We start from the raw sequence: 27,267 nt of genomic DNA on the forward strand, positions 1-27,267 counted from the left end.
GGAAGTGAGTGGTTATTATGGTGTGGCAGAGCTCTCGGCGCGTGTCTTTTCCGCTGCTCGTTGCCAGGTAGGTTCTGTCCGGTCCCGGTTTCGTGTGTGAGGTACGGAGGTCCCGGTGTAGCCGGTGTCTCGTAGTGTCCGCCTGCTGCCCTGTGCTATGAGCCTGTGTACGGTGACCGCACTATGTATAGTCATACAGCTGTTTATGGGGGGGGGAGGGGCCACATAGTTGTATTTTAACCCCTTCATAACGACCTTTTTTCCCTTTCATTTTCGCCTTCCCTTACAGAAACCTTAGTTATTTGAATATTATATGTGACTATTTTTCCGTTTTTATTTCGCCTTCTAATAGGAACCTTTATTATATGTGTTTATATAATGTGTATGTTTTTCCCTTACACTATTGAACAATGTCTTCCTTTCAAATGATGGGGAAAAACAATCCCCTTCTGCCATTTATTTTGGATTTTGTTTGTGCCACACGTGTGTGTGTGTATATATGTGTGTGTGTGTGTGTATGTGTGTGTGTGTGTATATGTGTGTGTGTGTGTGTGTATGTGTGTGTGTGTGTATGTGTGTGTGTGTATATATATGTATGTATGTATGTATGTATGTGTATATATTATTTTTTGCTGTACATTTTCCCTGCCCAGACTTTGCAGTGATCCAATGTATGGCTTTTTTTGAACCTGGAAAAGTGGGGCGAGTAATTTTACATACAATACTATGCAAAAGGTTTAGTTCTGTGCCTTGCATGTTGGGGGGGGGGGGGGAATTCTGTAAAGAGGCAATGCCGACAATAGAAATGTTAGGCTGAGCACACATGTCCAGTAATCTTTCATTAGAATGGATCCATTTGGAAAGTAGTTGTGCGAATGATTTTTTTTTTCATCTGTTTTTTGAATGATAGATTTTTTTTTTATTATTGCATTGTATGGAAAATTAATCTGTTAACTTGGGGAACTTGTCCTTTGCTTATTGCTATTCCCTGCCTAAACTGTCCCAGCATCTAGTTAGCATATGTAAAGATCTGTAGAAAAAGTATTTGTAAGGCTATGTTTACACAGGGCTTTTTTGTTAAGGTTTTTTTTTTTTTTTTTTTTTTTGTTCCCCCCCCCTCCCTGACTAAAAGCTGATCTTGTGGCAAGAAATCTTGAGTCATCTGCATTTTTAGTGGTGGTTTTTTTTCTAAAAAATGGGTTGTATCAATGAAAAAAGTTGCAAAAATGCTGTAAATAATTGACATGCTCATTCTTTGAAATCTGCAACAAAAATGCAGGTATTTGACAAAACTGTCAAGAAAAAAATCTGCAGGTGTGTGATTTCAGAAATCTCAGATTTTGTTGGGACTGTAAGGCTATGTGCGCACAGTGCGTTTTTTGCGGCGGTTTTGGGCTCAAAACTGCATGACTTTGCTTCCCCAGCAAAGTCTGAGTTTTCATTTTTGCTGTCCGCACAACTTTTTTTTTAAGCTGAGTTTTTGAGCTTAAAAAAAAAAAAGGCATGCCAATTTTCTTCTGCGTTTCCCCCCCATGCAATGCATTGGAAAAACGCAGAGATCAAAAACGCGGGTGTGTTTTGTGCAATTTTAGCGGCCAAAAATGCTGTGCGCGCGCACAGCCTTAAAGGGAACCTGTCATCAGAAATTTAGCTTTAAACCTAAAAGTCTCCCCCTCTGCAGCTCCTGGGCTGCATTCTAGCAAGGTTCCTGTACTTTTTGTGGCCCCTTTTAAACCAAATTAAATACTTTATAAACTTGTACCTTTTTGCTATGTAAATTTTGTAAATCGTCCATGGGGGTGGGCTCTCTGCTGACTGTCTGTTGCTGTTCCTCCAGCAGATTTACGCCGCCCCCCAACGCTGAATTTCATATCTCAGGACGCCGCCCGTGGTCCCGCGCATGCGCTGTGCGACTGTAGCGGGACTGCACTGTGTGCACGTGTGACCGCTGGTGACGTTTTGCGCAGGCACGAGGTTACGGGCGGCGCTGGGAGTGTCATCAGCAAGTGCCGCCCATAACCTCGTGTGGGTTATTTGGCCGGCGAGCGCTTGCGCAGAACGCTGGAGGCAGTGGGGAAAAGCGCGTCCACAAGATTATGGGCAGGCACTTGCGATGCAATCACAGCGCCGCCCATAATCTCGTGCTTGTGACACACGTCACCAGCGATCCTGGCGTGGGCGGCACCTCGGGTGCAGTGGGCGGCGTCCTGATGGATGAAATGGAGCGTGGGGGGACGGTGTCAATGTGCTGGAGGAACAGCAACGGTCAGCAGAGAGCCCGCCCCCATGGACGATTTACAAAATTTACATAGCAAAAGGTACAAGTTTATAAAGATTTTAATTTGGTTTAAAAGGGGCCACAAAAAGTACAGGAACCTTGCTAGAATGCAGCCCAGGAGCTGCAGAGGGGGACACTTAGGTTTAAAGCTAAATTTCTGATGACAGGTTCCCTTTAAAAGCAGCTTATTAGCATAGATTTGCATAAAACCCAACGCAAATCTGCAGCAAAAACTTACCAAAAAAACCCCTTTGTGAACATGCCCTTAAGATCCTTTATGATATGCTAATGAGGCCAGCGACTAGTCACCAGAGTTTTAGTTCCTGAGGGTGGAATACCCTCATAGCATGTTAGCACACCCTCAGTGGCGTGTGAACATGCTATTCAATGCCCAGCGTCATCAATGGTGACACGAGTGCCTGTGTCTGTCACCGCCTCAGATGCCGGGCTGGCACATGACCGGAAGTGTGGGGTATTCTGATCATCCGCTTTCACCCTAACCCTGGTGTTTGGAAGTGGTAACAACCGACATAGGTATGTGTGTCACCGCTGATGGGCATTTAATAGCCCTATGGGCATGCTAAGATGGCATGCGTTTTAACCGGTGCGTTTTTGCCGCAAGTATGTTTTTTGCGGCCAAAATTGCTGCATCTTCGTGGTCACAAAAAAGGCAACGTGCACACACAGCCTAACCCCGTCCATGCAAGATTGTACACTATGCTTTAATATGTTAACCACTGCATTGCCTCGCCTCACTGATGCTTAAAGCACCACTCCAGTGTTTTGTTTTTTTTTGTTTTTTTTTTTTTAATTTCAGCACTGTTGTGGCGCTTTAAATCTAGACTCCCCTTTCTTATACTTCTGTCGCCTTCTTCATCTTTTTCAAGCACTGCTCCAGTCCGTCTTGGGCTGTTTGTGACCTGCCGGCAGCTCCAGTGATCCATGGAGAGCACCAGAGGTTACAACTCCATGCAAGTCTGAGAGCCTTGTTCTGCTTTTCATAGTGATGCATTGGGAGCTTGTGATGTAACTTCTGACTTCCAGTCAGAAGTTAGGCTACATGCACACATTGAGTATTGGTACTAAAGTGGTGCTTTCAAGTATTGACAGTAATGAAAGTGTCCAAATAATGTTTTGTAAAGCTGTCACTACAGGGGGGGGGAAGCTGGTTTCTCAGATGCCAGTATATTCCCTGTTTGGCACATTAAATACAGAATCCATTGATTTGATATTTCAGTAGTGATGAGCGGGCACTACCGTGCACAGTACTCGTGACGAGTGGTTGGATGCTCGGATGGGTGCAACTTCATTGCCCGGCAAAATATTTGGCTTCCCCATTGACTTCAATTATACTCTGGTACACGAGTTGCACCCATCCAAGCATCCAACTGCTTGTTACAAGTACCAAGCACCCAAATGTGGTATTGCTCGCTCATCACTATTTGAGTACTGAGCATGGTAGTGCCCGCTCATTACTAGTTACGATTACTGAGCACCCGAGCATGGTAGTGCCCGCTCATCACTAGTTACGAGTACTGAGCACCCGAGCATGGTAGTGCCCGCTCATCACTAGTTACGAGTACTGAGCACCCGAGCATGGTAGTGCCCGCTCATCACTAGTTACGAGTACTGAGCACCCGAGCATGGTAGTGCCCGCTCATGACTAGTTACGAGTACTGAGCACCCGAGCATGGTAGGCTCGCTCATCACTAGTTACGAGTACTGAGCACCCGAGCATGGTAGTGTCCGCTCATCACTAGTTACGAGTACTGAGCACCCGAGCATGGTAGTGTCCGCTCATCACTAGTTACGAGTACTGAGCACCCGAGCATGGTAGTGCCCGCTCATGACTAGTTACGAGTACTGAGCACCCGAGCATGGTAGTGCCCGCTCATCACTAGTTACGAGTACTGAGCACCCGAGCATGGTAGTGCCCGCTCATCACTAGTTACGAGTACTGAGCACCCGAGCATGGTAGTGCTCGCTCATCACTAGTTACGAGTACTGAGCACCCGAGCATGGTAGTGCTCGCTCATCACTAGTTACGAGTACTGAGCACCCGAGCATGGTAGTGCCCGCTCATCACTAGTTACGAGTACTGAGCACCCGAGCATGGTAGTGCCCGCTCATCACTATTTTTTTTTTTTTTTTTTTACTGAGAATTACTTGCAAAGAATCAAAGTTTCTCGGGTTTCCCAGCAGCAGTTTAATCCTGCCCTCTTTTCATGGAAAATGTAAGAATGTGGAATTTTCTTTGTAGAACCAGAATCTTTTTTTTTTTTTTTTTTTGCATCTAAGAACAGGAAGACGTCTTACGGTAACTGCTGTAATATTCCATCCATAGTTGGCTTACTAACTGATGTATATTTGAGGTGTTGTATGATAAACTTTTTTCTTTTTTTTTCTTTTTTAGAAAATATTAAAAAAAAATGTACTGCACCCGTGGGATGACCAGGCCAAGTATCAAACCTTTTGTGCCAAAGCCAGTTGATGATTTGGCAATACTCAAGAAGGAAAATGCAATCTTGCGAAAGAAATTGGAAGAGATGTCTAAATCCAAACTGTCCGCTGCCGATAGGAACAGGCTACTGGAGGTAATGGAGCTGCTGCTGGCCGCCGGTCACCTACACTAATATTGAACATGAGCTGTACCCCCAAACCCTAAATTCCATTACTATGTTATAGGTAACAATCTAGTATATGATATAATGCAATGTACGTGTAAAGAATGAGGAACACAGTAGAACAGGTTGTATATAGTGGCTTAGTGAATGGAGTCCCATCTGAGACATTGACTTATTACATTTTTAAATTAAAAAAAAAAATCTTCTTTGTTCCCTTAAATGGCACCTGTCTAGATATACAGTGCTGGCCAAAAGTATTGGCACCCCTGCAATTCTGTCAGATAATACTCGGTTTCTTCTTGAAAATGATTGCAATCACATTCTTTGGTATTATCGTCATTTAATTTGTCTTCAATGAAAAAAAAAATTGTCAAAGCCAAATTGGATATAATTCCACACCAAACATAAAAAAAGGGGTGGACAAAAGTATTGGCACTGTTTGAAAAATCATGTGATGCTTCTCTAATTTGTGTAATAAACAGCACCTGTAACTTACCTGTGGCACCTAACAGGTGTTGGCAATAACTAAATCACACTTGCAGCCAGTTGACATGGATTAAAGTTGACTCAACCTCTGTCCTGTGTCCTTGTGTGTACCACATTGAGCATGGAGAAAAGAAAGAAGACCAAAGAACTGTCTGAGGACTTGAGAATCCAAATTGTGAGGAAGCATGAGCAATCTCAAGGCTACAAGTCCATCTCCAAAGACCTTAAAGTTCCTGTGTCTACGGTGCGCAGTGTGATCAAGAAGTGTAAAGCCCATGGCACTGTGGCTAACCTCCCTAGATGTGGACAAGAAAAATTGACGAGAGATTTCAACGCAAGATTGTGCGGATGGTGGATAAAGAACCTCGACTAACATCCAAACAAGTTCAAGCTGCCCTGCAGTCCGAGGGTACAACAGTGTCAACCCGTACTATCCGTCGGGGTCTGAATGAAAAGGGACTGTGTGGTAGGATACCCAGGAAGACCCCACTTCTTACCCCGAGACATTAAAAAGCCAGGCTGGAGTTTGCCAAAACTTACCTGAGAGCCTAAAACGTTTTGGAAGAATGTTCTCTGGTCAGATCAGACAAAAGTAGAGCTTTTTGGGAAAAGCCATCAACATAGAGTTTACAGGGAAAAAAAAGAGGCATTCAAAGAAAAGAACACGGTCCCTACAGTCAAACATGGCGGAGGTTTCCTGATGTTTTGGGGTTCCTTTGCTACCTCTGGCACTGGACTGCTTGACCGTGTACATGGCATTATGAAGTCTGAAGACTACCAACAAATTTTGCAGCATAATGTAGGGCCCAGTGTGAGAAAGCTGGGTCTTCCTCAGAGGTCATGGGTCTTCCAGCAGGACAATGACCCAAAACACACTTCAAAAAGCACTAGAAAATGGTTTGAGAGAAAGCACTGGAGACTACTAAAGTGGCCAGCAATGAGTCCAGACCTGAATCCCATAGAACACCTGTGGAGAGATCTCAAAATGGCAGTTTGGAGAAGGCCCCCTTCAAATCTCAGGGACCTGGAGCAGTTTGCCAAAGAAGAATGGTCTAAAATTCCAGCAGAGCATTGTAAGAAACTCATTGATGGTTACCGGAAGCGGTTGTTCGCAGTTATTTTGCCTAAAGGTTGTGCAATCAAGTATTAGGATAAGGCGGGCTTTGCACACTACGACATCGCCGGTGCGATGTCGGTGGGGTCAAATTGAAAATGACGCACATCCGGCATCGCATGCGACATCGTAGTGTGTAAAGGCTCGATGATACGATTAACGAGCGCAAAAGGGTCGTAATCGTATCATCGGTGCAGCATCGGCGTAATCCATGATTACGCTGATGCGACGGTCCGATGTTGTTCCTCTCTCCTGCGGCAGCACACATTGCTTTGTGTGAAGCCGCAGGAGCGAGGAACATCTACCGGCGTCACTGCGGCTTCCGTAGGATATGCGGAAGGAGATGGGCGGTATGTTTACATACCACTCATCTCCGCCCCTCAGCTCCGATTGGCCGCCTGGCGTGTGACGTCGCTAGGACACCGCACGACCCGCCCCCTTAACAAGGAGGCGGGTCGCCGTCCAGAGAGACGGTCGCAGGACAGGTGAGTCCATGTGAAGCTACCGTAGCGATAATGTTCGCTACGGCAGCTATCACAAGGAAATCGCTGCTGTGACAGGGGCGGGGACTATCGCAGCATCTGCCTGCGATGTCGCAGCGTGCAAAGTACCCCTTAGGGTGCCAATACTTTTGTCTGGCCCATTTTTGGAGTTTTGTGTGAAATGATCAATGATTTGATTGTTTCATTCTCTTTTGTGTTTTTTTTTCATTGCAAGCAAAATAAATGAAGATAATAACACCAAAGAATTTGTGATTGCAATCATTTTCAAGAAGAAATGGAGTATTATCTGACAGAATTGCAGGGGTGCCAATACTTTTGGCCAGCATTGTGTGTATGTGTAAATATATATTAATTTTTTTTTATTATACACTAAGGTGAATGTAGTACATACCTTAAGTTTCATTAAGCTCCAGCCATAGGGGTGATGCTTCTGCTTGGTTCAGTCACGATCACTCAAGTTAAGTCAATTGTTTAATTAAAAAAAATCGTGACTGATCCTAAGTGAACCAACACAAACGCCACCAATATGTCAACCTAAGGTATGTCATGTATGAATGAGCATGCGAGTATGTAAAGCCGTGTTTTTTTTTTTGTTTTTTTTTACCACAATCACATTTTGTGGATAAACAAAATAGACAAAAGAAAATGAAATGAAGCGATTGAATTTGTGCATTTTCTGTGTTGTGGAAAGTGTTAAAGGACAATTAAATGTGACAGGATGGCTTGTATATGCAGATGTAGATCTGATTATGAAAATGTTAGTGTACATTACATGATTGTTCACTTAGTAATATTTGCATTTTAAGTAATGGGTGCAAATTTTATTCCTTGGGTGCAGAAAATTCTCGACCTGGAAACGCAAAACGTAAAAGTCAGTAACGATAGGGCCAGAGAAGGTGATCTAATACAGAACTTCAGTGATGCCCTTAATGATAGGAATAATGGACAGGGCCACCTGGTAGAGAAGGAAGCCCAGAGGCTAGAAGAAGTCTCCGCAGGGATCCGGAATCTGCTCCCAGCCTGTAAGGATCAGTCTAAAGATGGCCGGTCTGCAGATGACCAGGTATTCTCCGCAGTCTCCTGTGTTGCTACTTATCTAGTTGGTGTTCTTGCAGTATAACCACTTCCTGCACTTGATGCCCCTGGATTAGTCAGGGCGTCACAGGGTACTGCACACTCTTTATTTCTTAGTGCAGGACTCAAGCCCTCTTGGTTCTGGGTTCCCAACCTATAGTACTGCCTCCATCAGCATGCAAAATCCCAATCACACCTCACACCACATCCTGTCAGGCACACCAGTAGGCTGCTGAGCTGGAATAGAGCTGCCCACCCAGGGGTCAGGCAGACTGGTGGGCGTGGGTAGAGTAGTCTGCTCCAGGGGAGCAAAGGGAGAGGAAACTGAGGGTTGGAGCTCCCAGGGAAGCTGAGTTAAAGGTTGGGTTGCAGACGGTGGTCTGGACCCGGAGGAGTTGGAGATTCGGTCACGAGGTATTGGGACTGGGTGCCTAGACCTAGTCTTGGAGGACGGTCAGCAGCTCGAGTTCAATAGCCGGTCCAGGACCGAAAACACGGCGGGGTACTGGAAACCTAGATCGGGGAGTAGCTTCAAGCAACCTGGCAATTAACCTGCGGAGGATAGTGATTTTATGGACTGTCCCCACGAAGCTGAGATCAGTGGCACTAGCGCAACGATGGGGATAGGGCTTTCCAACCCATGCAGCCCACAGAAATCCCAAGCGTCAGCCCTTTAGAGCACAGCTCCACTACAAATGGTAAGGAGCGGGGCCCGGACAGCTTTACCCCTACAGGCCACTCAACACTTCTAAATTTGTGCACGGAGATTGGCTCCGGACCATCAGGCAGTACTATAGGGGATGGCTACCCGGATGGGTTCCCCCAAGAGGGCAGCGGCACCCAGACTTGGTTCACCTTGTCAGTCTGCTTTTCATCACTGTCTGAGTGAGTACATGGTCATCCCCTGCTAGCACCTAGCCCTGCGCTCCCCTGCACCCCACTATCCAGAGTCCTGGGGCCTTCCCTACCCGTGGAGGGAAACGTCATCTGGCTGCCCCCATTCCATCTCCCCCGGGTACTCCCATCTGCAACAGTGGTACTCTCCGTTACTGCACACCACGGGTGGCGTCACAAACTCTCCCCTGTAAATATTTCCCCCCCCATTACATTTGAGTGGCCGCGAGTCCCTGGGTCCGGAGACCCTCGAGCCACAGCAGAAAACCCCGGATCCGAGCAGTTCGACCGCTGCAGGGGCGGCACACACATACAAACGTCTTGAAGCTGCACTTTCCTGTAGCCTTGTATTTATGTAGTGACCGCTCCTGTGTGCAGCCATAGAAGAGGTCAGATGTGTGGGGTCCATGTAATCTGATTGTGCCCAACGCTCCGGAGTGGCTGCTGTTTTGGTGTTATAAAAACTAGACAGTGTATGGCTACATTCACACATCCATGAGAAACAGTTTGTTTTTAACACTTAGGTTGCTTCAGTTCCATTTTTTTTTTATTTTTGTCAGTGCAAAAGTGTTTATTTCCAAGCCAAAAAATAACACCCTTTTCGGTTTACCTGTAAGTCACATATGTAATAATCGGCAGCGAATCAGAAACCTTCCAGTTCGCATCCATATTTCATGGATTCCCATTGAATTGTATGGCCAAGTCTGATCTGTATACACAGATCGAATTAGGACCTACTTAGTGTTGAGCGAGTAGTTAGCTATTCGTACTTGCTATGCTGTTAGCGAGTGCTGTCCGCTGGTCGCATATGTTACAAGTAGCGGGCGCAATGTAAGTCAATGGGAAATACTCGCTAAGTAGCGAGTAACCCGAATTCCCCCCCTTCCCCCTAATAAAACATGTTCTTACTGTGCAAAATGACTGAAAGGTAAACTTATCCAGCATATATCAACAATAAAAAATGGGACATTTAATGAAGTTAGCATATTTTAATTTAAACTGACTTCTTGGGGAATTCCAGTGTTACTGTTTGGGTTTGGCAACCCAGATTACAGAAAAGGGAGAGGAGCCAAAATGTGGATTAAAACAGGACAGTTATACTTAGTCTCCCACGTGTGGCTGGCACACTGCTTCCAGGTCCGCTCATTAAACCTCATGACTAGTCACTGCTTTCCTCCACCCACCCTGTAATTTGTTGCCCTCACACTAGCTGTCTGGGTCCCAGATGTGGAGTGTAAGTATAAATGGGGGAAAAAAAATGTGTAGTCCCCTGTATTTTGATACCCAGCGCAGAAAAAGCAGACATCTGGAAGCTGCAGCCTGTGTGCGTTATCTTGATTATGAGGGAAACATGGTTTTTTTTTTTTTTTTCTTTCTTTAAAGTTAAAAGAAATCAACAAAACACAAACCTGTGGTCCCACCCCAATTTTGATACCCAACCAAGATAAAGCAAACAGCTGGGGGCTGGTATTCTGAAGCTGGGGAGGCCCATGGTTATCATAGACCCCCTCCTAATTACTAACGTCGGCCATGATGACAGCTGTTTTTTTGGTGTTTTGTTTTTTTTTTGACAAATCAAAGCTATCATTAACCCCTTATGTTACCCCAATTGCCACTTTACCAGGGCAATCGTGATGAGCCAGGTAAGTGCATCTAATGGATACGCCAATTCTGGGGTGACTGCAGGTTGCTATCTTAAGGCTGTGGAGGGCCCAATAACTATGGGCCCCCCAGCCTGGGAATACCAGTCCCCAGCTGACTGCATTTATCTTTGGGGGGGGGGGGTGTATTAAAATCTAAGTGGAGAGGGACTGGAACCACTTTGTTTGTAAGTCCTAAGCCACACGGCGATAAAATCAGTGCGAGTGGAGTGCGATAAAACATCGCATTCCCCTTGGACAAATTCTAGCCTGTGTGACAGCGCACATGAGCAATTATTTTCTCAGCCCTAATCGGACCGAGAAAACAATAGCAGCATGCTGAGATTGTAATGTGAGACTTTCTCTCGCACCCATTCCAGTGAATGTGGCGAGAGAAAAATCGCACTGCACTCGCGGTACACCGGTGTACTGCCAGTGCAGTGCGAGAATGGCAATAGCCGGCTATGGAGGAGAGAGGGAGATAAATCCCTCCCTCCCCTCCTGAGTGCCGGCCCGCCCCCGCAGCTGAGGTCTGCTCGCACGAACGGACCCAAGTAGCAAGGACACACGCATGACACTCGGCTCTGCTGTACTGCCAGTGTGAGCCGAGTGTCATGCAAGGGGATCGCAGTAATCCCTGTGTGGCCCCAGCCTAACACAACTTAAAAATTCATATGGAGGGCTCCCTTGTATTTTAATACTGCCAAGATAATACACACCTGGGGGGTGCAGCCTCCAGTAGTATTTTATCAGTGCTGGGTAGCAAAATGGGGACTCTACACTTTTTTTTTTTTTTTTTTTTTTTAAATTATAGTTACAATCCTCCTCCAGGACCCGGACAGCTACGATGAGGGCAACTAATCGGACGCCTGCAGTTTAACTGCAATCAATCATATATGCTGTCACTGTGGGTGGGCTGGGGAAGCAGTGAATATTCATAAGATCTAGTGAGTAGACCCGGAAGCAGTGTAACAGCTGCATGTGGGAGACTCGATAAGTATAAATATCCTGCTTTAACCCCTATTTTGTATACTTCAACAGCCCCTAAATAAAACATCTGCGGGTTCAGCCATCTCTAATCCAGAGTAAAATAAAGGACCTTGGATAACAGATCATAGACATCTTTTATATATATATATATATATATATATATATTTTATATTGTATTATATCCCAAAATAGTTGTACAGTTAAAAATCTATATAGTCTTAGAATTTTCATTTTTTTTGCTATAGAAAGTTGATATCTTTTGACACAGCTGCCCCTGAGAAGCCGGTGAGCACTGTATTGCCTGTCTAGTGTAAAGAACAAATCTCCCTGGAAGTACATCACTGATTCCACCAGAGGGCGACATTTCACCACCACTCGATCTGAGGGCCGTGAAAATAGAGAATGTGTTGAGACGATGGGCACGAGGGCCAGTGATTGGGGGGGGGGTGCTAGAAATAGGTGCAGGAGGAAAGTGTTTTATTTTTTTTTTTTTTTTTTTTTTTTTTTTTCTTTCATTGGACAAGCCCAACTTATAAGACCACAGTGTCCACCTCCTCAGACACCCCCCCCCTCCCCCCCCCCAGAGCAGTTCGGCTGTAATCTGCGGAGAAACCTGGCACTAATTATTAGACATGACGCAGCGCCCGTTCACATCAGTGGAGTGCGTGTTTAGGACAGCACCTCCAGATGAATGGATTTTCTTGGTCACAGTGAAGAATTGTCACAAAGTGATGAGTATCCCATAAAGACAACGTATCCCTATCAGGATACAAGAGAAATGTCTCTTTGCATATAGTCATCTAGGCAGCAAGATTTCCTGTGGCTCAGGCTGAGCTTTGCTCTAGGCCATAGATTCCCGCTTCTCTAATACACTGCCCCGTTGTGCTTCGTGTTCACCCACCGTACACATGCCATATCAATCTGTTTTCCTGGTTGATGAGAACTTTTCTATATTTTCACTTCTTATATTATGTTTTTTTCCAGATTCTACCCAATATAGAAGAACTGACCAAGGTCCAAATCACGGAGGCACGTTTAAAAGACGTGAGTATTTAAATGTGATTTGGCCTTCATTTCATGGGTTTGGGGGGCTGCCATCATGCCAGACTTCCTGTAATAGCATCTGCTGAGACTTCTGTGGAGACAGCAGGCCCTGTCCTGCGCCCATCATTTGCCAAGGAGGCTTCGTTTTGGTCCAACAACCTCCATCAAGGCATTAGTTGAGGAGCCTTGAAAGCGGAATTGGCAAATGTGGACCAGAAGGCTCATGTGGGTATCTTTTCTAAATCTGGTAATTTATTAAACATTTTCAAAAAGAATACAATGCTGGCTTTAATATCCCTATCCTCTCATTTGTAGTGTCAAGGGAATGAAAACCCTGCCGAACGATCCATCATTTTCCCCATTGCATAATCCTATTTACACAATGTAATTGTGCTGTTGTGATGTGTCCATTAGCCGCGGCCCGTCCACCCTGTGCTCACATTTCTGCATACACACAACAGATGCTCTGTATAAACACCGCACGTCCTCGCCAAGTACCAATAATGGGAGATTACTATTCCTCATGTGATCTTTGCAGCTCATTACGGAGCTGGATTATCATAGACGGCGTATCACGGTCTCGTTTGTTCATATTCCCGGTAATATAAAGACTTGTGATAAGCCGTCCAGCTGTTGCCGGCTCAGTCCTTCCCCTGCTAATGGCTGGATAATGGTAAAGTTTGGATGCAGTGTTCACTTCTGGGATTGTAATGAATGCTGCAGGCACTGTTACACTGGAAGATACTGAAAATTGTCTGTAATGAGGGCTAATCACTTATATAGGACATCGATCGGCATTTATTTACTATCCTTTTTATATGTTGGTCTTTAGCATTTTATTTTTATCTTAAAGGGAACCGGTCACACTTGATTTTATAGTGAAAAAAAATAGTCACCTTCTGCAGCTCCTGGGCTGCATTCTATGAAGGTGCACCTCGTGCCCTGACTCCTTGCAGACCCCGAATATAACTTTATAAAACCTGATCGTTGGGTATGCTTAATGAGCTGTGGGGCTCAGATGGGTGTGCTCATTTTCATCTCCTGTCCCTCCTTGTGGCCTTCTTCACCATCCTCCTCTCATGATTGACGTGATGACACCGCCGTCATCATGCACGCTGCTTGGCCAAATCTCTCGTCTGTGCAGTCATTCCCCCAGCTCGCACAGGCGCAGTTCACCCTCACGTGAGCCGGTGCGGTGTTTTGCGCATGCGCAATATTATGGTCGGCAATGTGCATGACGTCCCCTGCGTCATCCTCGTACCTGACCATAATATTTCGCCTGTGCCTGATTTGGCCAAGCAGCGTGCATGATGACGGCGGCGTCATCACGTCAATCATGAAAGGAGGATGGCGAAGAAGGCCACAAGTAGGGACACGTATGTGTGGCGCCCTAGACAAGCCAGGTCATCACAGAACAACACCAACACACCCCACACCCCGGTTAGGCACACTTAAGTCAAACACAAAATCCTTGTTGCCTTCCTCCAGGGGCTGATGTCCACACCAGGGGGTGGGCCAGGCGGTTGGTCTCCGCCCACCGAGGAGTTCAGTCCTGGAGGCGGGAAAACAGAGGAGATGAGTTGTGGAGGAGAAAGTGAGAGGAAGGAAAGTGGCAGTGGAGCAGTCTGAAGTTGGTCCGGGTGTGTGGCCCGGACGGTACAGCAAGGTTGGCGGACGGTGATGACCGTCTGCAGGAGAGGCCGATTGGAGCAGACCGTAAGGACCGTGGACGGGCGGTGGCCCGGCGGTACCGGACCGGCGAGCAAAGAGAAGCCAGCACCATCCGGCAGGGCTTACGGACCCCGACAAAGCTAGGAGTCGCCGTGAATTTGTCAAATCCGTTAGCGAAGGGAACCTCCTGGGTTTCCCAGCAGCCAAGTCCCGATAGAAGGCAACAGTCCAACCGTTAGAGGGAAACACAGCCACCGCCAAGGCTACAGTTCCCAGGGCCAGCGCCTGCGGGCAAAAGGGGCTCCTTAAGCACATATCCAAGCTGGGGAGCGGGTTACCGGTGGGAACCAATTGGAGCCGTCTACACTACACAGGTGCAGGGAAAGGCAGTCACAATCAACCTACCGGGAGCAGAAACCACCGCAGCCGCCTGTGGGACCCGTCCATCCAGCCGTGTGTTTTACCAAGAACTGTGTCTTCATCATTGCCTGAGTACCACCGTGCAGCACAGCGCTGACCCTGCACCTCACCAAGCCCCGTAACCCGCCTGCCATCCATCCCCCACCTACAACCTAAGATTCCAATACTAAGGAAACCCTGAAAACATGCACTGTTGATGGGCCTTGAGGACTGGAGTTGGGGACCCCTGCCCTAGGGGACTATAACGGAGAAATGAATGAGCTGATCCTATCAGAGCAGCACCGCTCAGACCGGGAGACATGATCATCTCTTGTATCAAGCAGCACTCTGCTGTTTCTTACAGGATCTGAGTCATGTGAGCACAGGAGTCATCACATGACCCCGTGCTACCATGACAACCACCGGATTCACATCGTCACGTGACTTCCGGTATCTGCCTGTGAGTAAAGTTATAGCACTATTGCTATAATGGCGCTGTCACATATTCACAGCGCCATTTAAGGGGGCACGGGCGGATAGTGATTCCGCTCATGCCTGGTAGGCACACATGTCAGCTATATAAATAAGTTGAGGTGCGTGCTGATCGCTGTAGGCTGCTTGCAGCAGCCCGCGGGGATTAACACTGACCACTAGGAGGTAATATTGCTGCCCGTGGTCGTTAAGGGGTTAAAGCAATCCTCTTTTTTTCCTGGAGTTTCCTTAAACGACGTGGTGGCCGAGTATCTGAGGAATCAGTATCTAAGTAATTACTGGTCATACGAAGGGCCTGGAATGAGAGGTCTGTTCAAGCACCATATCAGAATACTTCCACTGGCCCCGATGGTCATACACTAGCCATGTGTCAACCCAGGTGAGTTGCTGGCTTTGAGCAGACCCAGATCCGCTGTGGCAGTGAGTGGTGCCCTTGCGGAGAGCTGGTTTACTTGTGAGTCCCCCAATTACAGTAAACTATGTTCTGCAGCCATCTTTTATGACCTTGGAGACATATTAGGTCAAAATGTTAGTAAACAACAAAATATATGTATAGTGGATCAGCATTTGGTAACTCTTTAATGTTTTGTAGGCCCTGGATAAGAACCGTCACTGGTTGGAATATGACCAGGAACGAGAGCATTACGTGAGCGGGATAATGTTTCGTTTACTTACTCTGGAGCATCAAATGGCCAAAGCCAAGCGAACTCAGCAAGCACCCAAGAAAGAGAGCGTCTCAGACACCTCAGAAGGTAGGAGTGTGCGTGTGTGCTTCTCTATTTTTCTCACGGGCTCCCTGTATACCATATATTGTAAATACAATCTAGGAGCCATATTTTAGCTGGATCTGTCTTTACACTGTCTGACTGGGAGCCTCCTACCTACCTTTTGCAATCATGTGGCGCTCAGGGCTCCTTTCTAGGGGATGGGGGGGGGGAGGGGGTGTCTGCTCAGGGCTCCTTTCTAGGGTATGGGGGGGGGGGAGGTGTCTGCTCAGGGCTCCTTTCCGGAAGTGGGGGTGGGGGTGGCGCAGCAGTGTTCAGGACTCCTTTCTTGGGGGAGGGGAGTGGCGCAGCGCTCGGGGCTCCTTTCTGGTGGGGGGGGTTCAGCGCACGGGGCTCCTTTCTGGGGGGAGGGGGTGGCGCAGCAGTGCTCAGGGCTTCTTTCTGGGGGGTGGCGCAGCAGTGCTCGGGGCTCCTTTCTGGGGGGAGGGGGGGAATTAGCCAGTGAGCCCCGTATTTCTGGAACTGTATGGTAGATTTACAAAAAAATCGGGGAAGGAGGAGGAATATGAACACACTACAAGTCTGTGCGCACAGTGCGTTTTTCGGGTGCGTTCTTGGGCTCAAAACTGCATGACTTTACTTCCCCAGCAAAGTCTGAGTTTTCATTTTTGCTGTCCGCACACTTTTTTTAGCTGCGATTTTGAGCTTATAAAAAAAATGGACATGTGAATTCTTTCCTGCGTTCTCCCCCCATGCAATGCATTGTAAAAACACAGATGCAAAACGCGGTAAAAACGCATGCGTTTTTACCGGTGCGTTTTTTGCATGTTTTTGTGCATTTTTAGCGGCCAAAAACGCACAAACGCAGCGTAAAAAAAAATGCAGCGTGCGCACATAGCCTTACTCTTTCTAAAGTAGTTCTTCTGACATGTCAAAGAAAAATAATGAAACATTGCAGCTGCTGTCAATCACTAGTAGCAGCGCCTACTTACTCCTAAGCTTGGAATGAGCAGGGCTGTCTGTACTTGTGTTACTAGTAATGGTCGGCTTCACTCCTGTAGTTTGGATGTTATTTTCACAGTCCCCCTTTAACTTGTAGGTGAAGATCGCCCCACTGATTATAGCCTGAAACCAAACCCCTTTATCATCCCCTTCCATTGTATCGCGCGCTCCGGCCTCCTTTAATGTATTTTATTACATTGATTTCAGCAAAAGACGATAATCAGAAATGCCACGAGCAGCTTCTCGCTGCCGAAAGGGATCTTGAAGCGGAAAGACAGTTAACGTCCCAGCTCAAGACGGATCTTTTCTCGGCGAGACTGCTGCTTGAGCAGAAGAGCAAAGACCTTGCGAAAGCATCTGCCGGCTTACAATCCATGCGAGACACTGAGCAGGAGCACTGGGAGAAAACTCACAAATGGTATAAGGAAAATGGGCTGAAGATAAGAGATAACCGTGATATGTATCGTAAGATGTATGAAGAGGAGAAGAAGAAAAACCAGAATCTCTCCTATCAGGTAGAAATGTGTATTTGGAAAATTGGGCAGTACTGTTGTCGAGGTTCAGCAATCTCACCATTCTGAAGAATTGATCATTTTATTCTTTGCTGCTCGTTCTTTAGGTGACGGCCACCTCTGTGGTCCGGTTTTGGTGGCTGAACATGAGCATTGCTTCTAAGCTTTTTACTGCAGTTCATTGTTCTGTTCCAATCCGGCGCGCTTTAGTGCCTGTGCTGTACCAGCAAATGTTACTCAAGCATAGGAGACTGCACAGATCGGGCCAGCATCATTGATGATGCTTCTGGTCCAAAGTCTGGGGAGCAGTGCGCTCCTGCAGAAGATGACAATCCTCTAACATTGCCCATAAAATATTAATCCTAGAGATCTGTGCTGTCCTTCTGTTGTTCCTCTTGGAAATGCACGGAGAAGCTGATGATGATATTTTGTCAGGTGTGTCCCTACAGTCTGACACCTTCCTATTAGTGCAGGGTAACAAAGTCCAGTTGCCAGTTCTTTCTACTGTTCCATGAATTTTTTGGCATAGCTCTAAAAAAAATTTTATTGGCAGTTCCAGGATCTCCTAAAACTGGCCTGTCCGATGAGATGACGGGGCCGTTAACACTAGAAGTTCCAGGAATTTGGAGCTGCATAGGGTTCCAATGGTAGAAATGTTAAATGACTCCTCTCTGGGACTTCTAGTGTTGACTGTCTCGATCGGTAGACGAACGTCTATAATTTCTTCTAAACTAGGCCAGAACCCCATAGCTGCGTTCCCGATTCGGCCTTTATGATGTAAATGTTAAATGGTCACAGGGCTTCTACATGTAGAAATGTATTATAGGTTTTGCAGAGGTCCTCAGGTAATATAGAGACCACCAATAAACGCGCAAATTGTACATTGCTACAACTTAATGCGCTTAAAATGGTGCGTTGTTTGGCAGTGTAAGGGTATGTGCCCTCGATGAGGCAGAGTCCTGACCGGGGAGGGAGCCGCAGGAGACCGCAACTGTCCGTACCCACGATCAGGGTTTGGTGCGCTGCGGTCTCTCGCTTGTGTTGTCCCTACGGAGGACGCATGCGATTGCGCAGCAAACAATTGACATGCTGCGGTCTGGAAAGTTGCTCCGCAGGTCAGTGTTTGCTGCAGAAAAAACAAGCACAGTGGGCATGCGATTTCTAGGAATCCCATCCACTATGCTTGAACTGTACACCGCAGCAGTTTGGACGCAGCTGACATATGCTGCGTCCAAACCGCTGTAAATACGGATCGTGGGCACGCACCCTAAAACCAGACCTCATTCTTCGGACAGAAGTGAAACGCGTCAGCCTCAGACTACCGGCCTGTAATGTTCTCTGCATAAATATAAGTCATTAAAACTATAATCGATGGGACTGGTCTTGTTCTTTGTTAAAGATAAATATCTGCAAATATGTAGTACATCTCGGTCTCACAACCTCCTTGTGTTGTCAGGTTCAGCAGTGCACAAATGACTTAAAAAATGGGAAAATCGACCAACAACATGTACAAGAGCAGCTGAACGAAGTACTCGAAGAACTAAAGAAAACCCGGGAGCAGATCTCAAAGCTGGAGCCGGCGGTGAGCTCCATTATTTGTATGTTTTGAGGATGGATTGACAGGTTTTTTTTGCAGTATATTTCATGTTCTTTAACAAATTTATTTTAGTTTGTGTTTTTTTTTTTTTTTTTTTGTAATTGGCGTTTATTCTCTTGAATCTGAGCGGAGCTTTGTTTTTCGGCAGAGGGCAAAAATATGTCTTAGATGTTGCAAAACAAAAAATTCAAGTGAAAGTGTTTATGCATTTTACAATGAAAAACACTGCAAACTTACGGTCTACAATGGGTGGCTTTGGAAGTCCTGTCCCTCTTTAGGGTAAGTTCACACACTGCGGTATTGTTTTTTTTGACGCTGCGTTTTTACAGCAAAAAACGCACCCGCGCTCCATCCAGTAATGTATGCAGGAGAGCAGACAGCAGCTGCAGAACTGCAAGGCTCAGCATCCTCCATCCAGGACTGTATGCAGGAGTTTTTTGCCCCCCAAAATAATGACGTGGGTTTCGCCATATTTTTGTATGCTAGCCAGGTACAGCAGGCAGGTATGGGCTGCCCCCAACCCCCAGCTGCCTATTTGTACCCGGCTGGGAACCAAAACTATAGGGAAGCCCTTTTTTTTTTTTTTTTTTTTTTTAATAATTATTTCATGAAATAATTTAAGGAAAAAATGATGTGGGCTTCGCCCAATTTGAGTCAAGCCAGGTACAACTAGGTAGCTGGTTATTGGAATCCGCAGTGCAGACTGCCCAAGCTTTCTGGGTACCCCTGCTGCGAATTGCAGTTTGCAGCCACCCCAGAAAATGGCGCTTTCATAGACGTGCCATCTTCTGACACTATCCAACTCTACCAGCTGCCCTGGTGACGGGTGGCTCGCTGGGTAATCATGGGGTTAGGGCTAGCTGTATATTATCAGCTGGCCCGAAGACCGAAATTCATGGTGTCACGCCAATATTAGACATTGCCACCATGAATTTCTAGTAAAGATAAAAAAAAAAACCACCAACACACAAATATTTTTATTAGAAATAAAACACAACATAATTAGTGACTCCATCTTTATTGAAATAACCCCCCCATCCCCCTCCCCAGTAATCCTGGGTCAAGGGTCCCGTGCCGTACAATCCAGGTCCAATATCCTCATCTGATCGCTTTGCCTTCTAGCAAACCGATCAGATGATGTGTCAGGTTCAAGGGCCTGAATCACGTGACACAGCAGCTGATTGTATAAACGGCTTTTATATAATCAGCTGATGCATGAGTGGGGAAATAAAACCCAAAACTAACGTCCGTGCTGACTTCCGTCCGATTGCTGCAGGAGCTGCTGGTAATCAGCTGATGTCTCCTGACTGCATCAGCTGACAGTTTAAGCCGGACGGACGGTAAAAAGCCGGCGTCACTGCGAGATTTGCGGCACCTGACGCATCAGACGATCGTATCAGGTGATCACCGCTAGGGCCTGCAGCTATCGGAAGTCTGCACACAGCCGGAGCGGTGGTATTGGGAAGAGGAGCGGAGAGCGGACATGGCACCGGGAGTCTGCAGACAGGTGACTTTTTTTTTTTTTCTACTGTTCACTTTTGATTTCGCAGCTGCTTCCACCGCCCGCCCGGCCATGGCGCCCCACGGGAGGTAGAAGCAGTGGTGATGGTATCGGGAAGATTCACGCTTCTGTGTTTACCAACAGAAGGAATCCTCTTCCTGTACATGTCACTTTCCTACCCACCCCTTGTGTTTTTTAAAGCTGCGATTTTAGTCATAGAAACGCACTAAAACGCAGCTATATTTGCAATTTGCGTTTTTCATTGCATTTTTCAACAGATCATTGAACTCAACGGGTGGAAAATGCGGTGAAAAACGCAAAAATAGACATGCTGCGTTTTTGTGGGCACCACAAAAATGCATCTAAAAAAACTGCTGTGTGCAGACAGCAAAAATGAAAACTCATAGACTTTGCTGTTTTCGCAGTTTTCTGAGGAAAAATGCCGCAAAAAAACGCACTGTGCACACATAGCCTTACAGTGGTAATCTCTGAAGCCACGTCGGTATTGTTTGTATGTGATCTCTGAAGCCAGGTCTTTAAAGGCGATGAGTCATCTGAAAAAAAAACCAACCTTCTGTCAGGTCTTTTGATTGAATGTTTCTGTAAAAATATTAAAGCAGTGTTTGTTTTTCCATACTGTAAACTGTATTTGGGGAGGTGGGAAGGCACGGTGGCTCAGTAGTTAGCACTTGTTTTACAGAGCTGGGGTCTTGGGTTCAAATCCCACCCAGGACAACATCGGCAGAGTCTATGTTCTCTCGTGGGTTTCCTCCCACACGCCAAAGATCTACTGTGAGCCCCAATGGCGACAGTGATGACTGTCTCTAAAGCACTGCAGAGTATGAATAAATAAGGAAAAACAAAACGAAATGATTGGAAATCTTCCAACTTTCCCATTGGCCACTAAAGCAATTTTAGACTTGTACTCGCAGTTCTTTCAGGAAATGCACATTAACATTAGCAGCAATCGCATCAGCAGACTACCTTTTTATTTTCTTTTTTTCTTTTTGTATTGAAGCATCTAATGAGCATGTGCATCTTTATCCTTTTGTACTGATTGTGATATGAAGAAAAAATTACCAAATTTTGTTTTAAAAAAAAAAAAAACCATAAAGCTCAAAATGTGAATCGCTCATTTTCTGATTTTTGGGAAGTTTAAATTCAAGGAGAGTGACTTCTCTGCAAATCAATGTCCCTTATTCTAGTCTGTGGCCCCTCTCTCTCCTCTTCTCACTCTCATCTGCCTCTGCCTTTTTGTGGGCACATGTGCAGAATGCCCCAGGGAGTATCAATCCCAGAAGCCTTGGGCTAGCAACCAAGGCCAGGGGCTGTCTGCGCTCTGGATACCGATGAGGGCCAGATGGGTGGCAGTAAATCTATTAAGTTGATTAACCCCTTTATGACCCGTGACATGCTATGCATTTTGCATTTGTGCGAACCCGCATCTTTTATCATTCAGCCGACATCTGCCTCTAGCAGCCGCGGGTGGAGCGGCACTCCGTTCTTGGCTGTTAACTTATCATATGCTGCTGTCAATCTGACAGCAGCATTTAACCTGTGTTGGCAGGGGGGGCGCAGTCTTGTGAGCCCTCATTGGCATGCATTCATTAGCAGTATTTTAATGAATTGTCATTTGACACACTACATTCGAAATCATTGTTTTATCCCCAGTGAGAGCCATTCAGAGGCTGTGACTGGCTTTCTGGACTGTGCCGGCACACACCATTCAGTGAAGCAAGCCTGTGCATTGTGGTCTTTCATGGATGAAGCATCCAAGCACCCCAATGCTCCCCCCCCCCCCCCCCCTTTCCTTTCTTCTCCCCAGTATGGAATGAAAAGTGTCACCTTCTGCAGCTCCTGGGCTGCATTCTATGAAGTTGCACCTTGTTCCCTGACTCCCCTTGCAGACCCCAGAAATGCCTTTTTATAAAATCTGACAGCCACGTCTGTAAATGAACCGTTCAGGTCGCATGGGCGTCCTTTTTTTCTAGGTCGCATGGGCGTCCTTTTTTCTAGGTCGCATGGGCGTCCTTTTTTCTAGGTCGCATGGGCGTCTTTTTTTTTTCTAGGTCGCATGGGCGTCCTTTTTTTTCTAGGTCGCATGGGCGTCCTTTTTTCTAGGTCGCATGGGCGTCCTTTTTTCTAGGTCGCATGGGCGTCCTTTTTTCTAGGTCGCATGGGCGTCCTTTTTTCTAGGTCGCATGGGCGTCCTTTTTTCTAGGTCGCATGGGCGTCCTTTTTTCTAGGTCGCATGGGCGTCCTTTTTTCTAGGTCGCATGGGCGTCCTTTTTTCTAGGTCCTTTCATGATTGATGTGGGTGACTCCTCCCTCATCATCAAAGTTGTTCTGCTATATCTCGTCTCTGTGCAGAGTCATTCCTTGCTCGCGTAGGTGCAGTTTGCTCTGCCGCATCATGGAGCACATAGGTGCTCCATAGGTGCACTTGCATGAGCTGGGGAGGTCTTTGCGTAGACGCAAGATTATCGCCAGTGCTGTGGATGATGTCGCCTGCGTTATCCTCGCACATGCGCAAAGACCTCACTGGCTCTTGCAAGCGCACCTGTGTTTTCAGCTCTACCTGTGATTGGGGCAGAGCAAACTGCACCTGTGCGAGCAGGGAATGACTCTGCACAGGTGATTTTGTAGAGAAACTTGGATGATGAGGGAGGCGTTACACACGTCAATCATGAAAGGAGGACGTCGAACAGCAGAAGGAGGGACAGGAGCCAAGAAACGGACGCCCATCTGACAAGAACGGTTCATTTACATACGTGGCGGCAGATTTTATAAAGTTATTTTTGGGGTCTGCAAGGAGAGTCAGGGCACAAGGTGCACCTTCATAGAATGCAGCCCCGGAGCTGCAGAAGGGGAGACTTTTGGTTTTAAATAATGAGAACTTGTGACAGGTTCCATTTAAATTAAACAAGAACTACATGTTTGGTATCTACGAAATCGCACTAACGTAGAAAATTATACGGTTGGTCAGTTTTGGGGTTAAAAAAAAAACCTGCAGAATTTCACTTTTCATCACTTTGTACCACTTTTTACAACTTATCCTGGAAAATCAAGCCCTCACATAACTAAATCGACTTAAAAAAAAAAAAAATATTTTATGACAGAGGCTGGCTTCAGATGTCCGTGTTTTAGGTACGTGTGACATCCGTTTTTAACACGATGTTACACGTATCAATGTTCTATGATGCGCCTCACACGTCCGTGTTTGTACACGGACCGTGCGACCTTTCATGACCCCGCACACGCAGGCATCTCCGGCAGCACAGGTGTCACATGGATCGCACACTGTGATCCATGTGAAATCAGTGTAAAACATACTGGAGAAAATATGGGTCTTTTTAATAAGATTTTCTATATTTACTTCTCTCCAGCAATGCTGTGTCCGGCTTTGCTGCCTCCCGCTCCTTATCGCCGCTCATTATACTCGCTGAATATTCAGTGCCCTGTGGAGCTGGAAGCGGGGACAGCGCTGGAGACTTCATTTCCCTGGACCGCATCGCTGGGTGAGTATACAGCTGTGTGTGTGTGTGGTGTGAGAACCTCGAAGCCGGAGCATCTCGGGGACTCATCAGTTCCCAATGAACTCTGAGCCCGTGAAGCTGTAGTGTGGGTGTCGAGGGGTCATCAGGATGTCATCAGAGTTCATTGGGAACTCCGATGACCTGCAGGATGTCACTGTGCTTTGTGAATACTCGCCTGTCCTCGGCGGTGCTGTACCTGCGATGCTCCGGCGTCCTGAGTGCAGTAATTAATCGATGAATATCATGAGCAGCGGGAGGCATCAGAGGCGGAGAAAGCAGGTAAATATGGAAAATCTTCTTATTTCACGGACCTGTTTTCTCCACTACCTGTCACACGCATGCAAACACGGATGTCACATGTGTGACCATAACCATGCGTGTGACTGGTACCTGATTAAACATGGATGTCTTAAACCGGCCTAAGGGAGGAAAAGAACTAAAGCTCAAACAAAAAATTGCCCTTTTTATCAAAGCATTAACCCCTTCACGACCATGGACGGATATATCAGTCATGGAGCGTGTCCCGTTAAGCCCCGCCCCCTGCCGCGGGCAGGCGGCGTGGATCTGCACACATCAGCTGTTTTCAACAGCTGACATGTGTGCCTGCTAGCCGCGGGTGGAATCGCTTCCACCCGCGGCCATTAACCCCTTAAATCCTGCTGCCAAAGTCTGGCAGCAAGATCTAAATGCGCGCGGCCATGTTTTTACTTACCGCCGCCCCCACCGGAAGTCACGTGCGTGATCACGTGACTATCTGTGGTTGCCATCGTAGCACAGGGTCATGTGATGACGCCTGCAGCTATGATGTTTCACTTTCGTTTTCCCTCGGCCGAGAGCAGAGGGAAAAACAAAGTGTATCTGCTGTTTACAGCTGTATAGCTGTGATCAGCAGATAGATAATAGCGATCGGATTGCTGATCGCTATAGCCCCCTAGGGGGACTAGTAAACTAAAAAAAAGTGAAAAAAAGTTTTAAAAAATAAAAAAAAAAAAACCTAAAAGTTCAAATCACCCCCCTTTTCCCCCATTGAAAATTAAAGGGTTAAAAAATATACACATTTGGTATCGCCGCGTTCAGAAATGCCCGATCTATCAAAATATAAAATCAATTAATCTGATTGGAATTTTTTTGCCACTACGCCGTTTACCAAACGCCAAAATTACGTTTTTTGGTCGCCTCAAGTTTTACGCAAAATGCAATAACAGGCGATCAAAATTGGTACCATTATAAACGTCAGCTCGAGACGCAAAAAATAAGCAGTCACTGAGCCATAGATCCCAAAAAATAACGCTACGTGTTTCGGAAAATGGCGCAAAATGTGCGCCACTTTTATTGGACAAACTTGCGAATTTTTTTAACCCCTTAGATACAAGTAAACCTATACATGTTTGGTGTCTACAAACTCGCACCGAACTCAGGCATCATACCCACACATCAGTTTTACCATATAGTGAACACCGTGAATAAAACATCCCACGGCTCTTGGAAGAAGGGGATCAAAAAACAAAAACGCAAAAACGGAAAGTGCCCCGGGGCTGAAGGGGTTAATGCATTTTCCAGCATCTTAATCTGTTTTCACTGTTGCTCCCATCAGTCTCCTGTGACTTGTGATCTGCCGGCAGCTCCAGTGTTTACGGAGGGCTTCAGAGGTGACCACTCGCTACAAATCTATGAGTGCTTGTGGCCAGTCAGATGTTATGGGCACAAGATTGCGCTGCAGGACTGTTGTGGCGCCACAAAATGGCGAAAATGTTGGTGGATGAGTAGAATACAGGGGGCAGCGGACTAAGATTTTAAGTGCTACTCCAGTTCTGAAAGTGTGTGTGTGTGTGTGTGTGTGTGTGTCTTGTCATAGGTACCAAAAAAATGAGATATTCTGAGCAAACAAAACATTAGATAATTCTAAGAATCTAAAAGTTTTATACAAATTGTTTAACATTTCCTTCTGCCGACCCAGTAAGTAACGATTTATAGGTACAAACTGTCTTTCTAACAGTCTAAACAGCAATAAGTCTGTTTTCTGTGCAATGCTATAACATGTTATCTTTAACCAACAGAAAAGGGACATCTATTTTGTGGATTCGTCCTGCAACTTTCCTTCTGACGGCAATGAGAAGCTGGACCTGCAAGAGGATCCAGCACCCAAAAATAAAAATCTCTTGGATGAGAGCTTCCTAGAGTGCCCCACATGTCGCGCGGTGTACCCCACCAGCCAGCATCGGGAGCTCCTGGCACACATCGATTTCTGCAGCATCTGAAAAATGCCTAATGTTGTTTATAATGGACCTGAATACATGTGGAGGAGGACTCATCCCTTTATACACTCCCCCTTTCTCCCCCACTTCTACTTTTACTAAATAAATGGGACTTTTTATTGTGTGTTACACCTGCTGTAACAATAGGTCATCTGTTTTGTACTGTTTAGTTCGTCGTCAAGATAATTCACTTATGTCTAAATGTTGCAATGGATTTTTTTTTTCTTTTAAATACACACTGGTTGACCTGTCCTGGCAAATCTGGGGTAAACTGAACTGAAAAAAGTAAGGCCCGGCTGCCATTTTGCACTGAAACCTAATTAAGCATATCGATTTTAACAGCGAGGCTCGAAAGAACAAGTTTTTCCTCCCCTGCACTGATTTGTCAATATATATATTCTTCTGTTATAATATATACATATATATCTAAGCTCTCTGCTTAGAACATTGCAATTTTTCAGTTGTGATTATTTTTTTTGCTCCTAATTACGGTGCCAGCAATATTCATTGTACTGAACTGTAAAATGAAGATTGGTGTTATGAAAAAAGTTTAAATAAAGGTTGTCTAATGTCTTTTGTTTAATGGTTAAAAATATGCAGTTTTTGCTTTTGCCACAGCCCCATTTTTCACACTCAAACATGTCCCTTTAACTCTTTAAAGAGGTATTCAAAAGGGTATTCAAAAATTTTGAAGGCTGAGAATACAGAAATAGCAGTTCAGTAGTATAAAGATCTCAATAGGAAATCTAAAAAAAAAACATGCTTGCAAAATTGGATACTGAAACCCAAATCGCCAACGACACTTAAAAAAAAATCCCCCAAAATTTTAGAAATGCATCAATGCAAAAAAGCAAATGAGGTTCATTTTCACCCTTTAAAAGATTAAAATAATTATAGGACAAAGAAAAGGCTGAGGGATTAAACAGGCAC

General features: G+C 45.9%; 1 protein-coding gene across 3 annotated transcripts; it reads left to right on the forward strand.

Moving 5' to 3' along the window:
• CEP55 (centrosomal protein 55) lies at positions 1–26,910 on the forward strand. Of its 3 annotated transcripts, none has more exons than XM_075352293.1 (8): positions 1–67; positions 4,692–4,872; positions 7,844–8,068; positions 12,588–12,647; positions 15,802–15,961; positions 17,144–17,451; positions 18,905–19,030; positions 26,140–26,910. In XM_075352293.1, exons 2-8 carry the CDS (start codon positions 4,708–4,710, stop codon positions 26,338–26,340), a joined length of 1,245 nt encoding a protein of 414 aa, XP_075208408.1. In that variant the 5' UTR covers positions 1–67; positions 4,692–4,707; the 3' UTR covers positions 26,341–26,910. The 3 variants fall into 3 exon arrangements, with proteins under 3 accessions (XP_075208408.1, XP_075208411.1, XP_075208409.1); XM_075352294.1 differs by lacking the exon at positions 1–67 and adding an exon at positions 95–167; XM_075352296.1 differs by lacking the exon at positions 7,844–8,068.
• The last annotated feature ends 357 nt before the right edge of the window (positions 26,911–27,267 follow it).

Source organism: Anomaloglossus baeobatrachus, chromosome 5, assembly GCF_048569485.1.
Source record: "Anomaloglossus baeobatrachus isolate aAnoBae1 chromosome 5, aAnoBae1.hap1, whole genome shotgun sequence".
NCBI lineage: Eukaryota > Metazoa > Chordata > Amphibia > Anura > Aromobatidae > Anomaloglossus > Anomaloglossus baeobatrachus.

Bases quoted from the DNA above. Each gene is read 5' to 3' on its own strand.
- CEP55 (XM_075352293.1), top strand. From the start codon at position 4,708: ATGTACTGCACCCGTGGGATGACCAGGCCAAGTATCAAACCTTTTGTG. The intron at 8,069-12,587 runs GTATTCTCCGCA...GTTTTTTTCCAG, and splicing joins GCCGGTCTGCAGATGACCAG to ATTCTACCCAATATAGAAGA. The intron at 17,452-18,904 runs GTAGAAATGTGT...TTGTGTTGTCAG, and splicing joins ACCAGAATCTCTCCTATCAG to GTTCAGCAGTGCACAAATGA.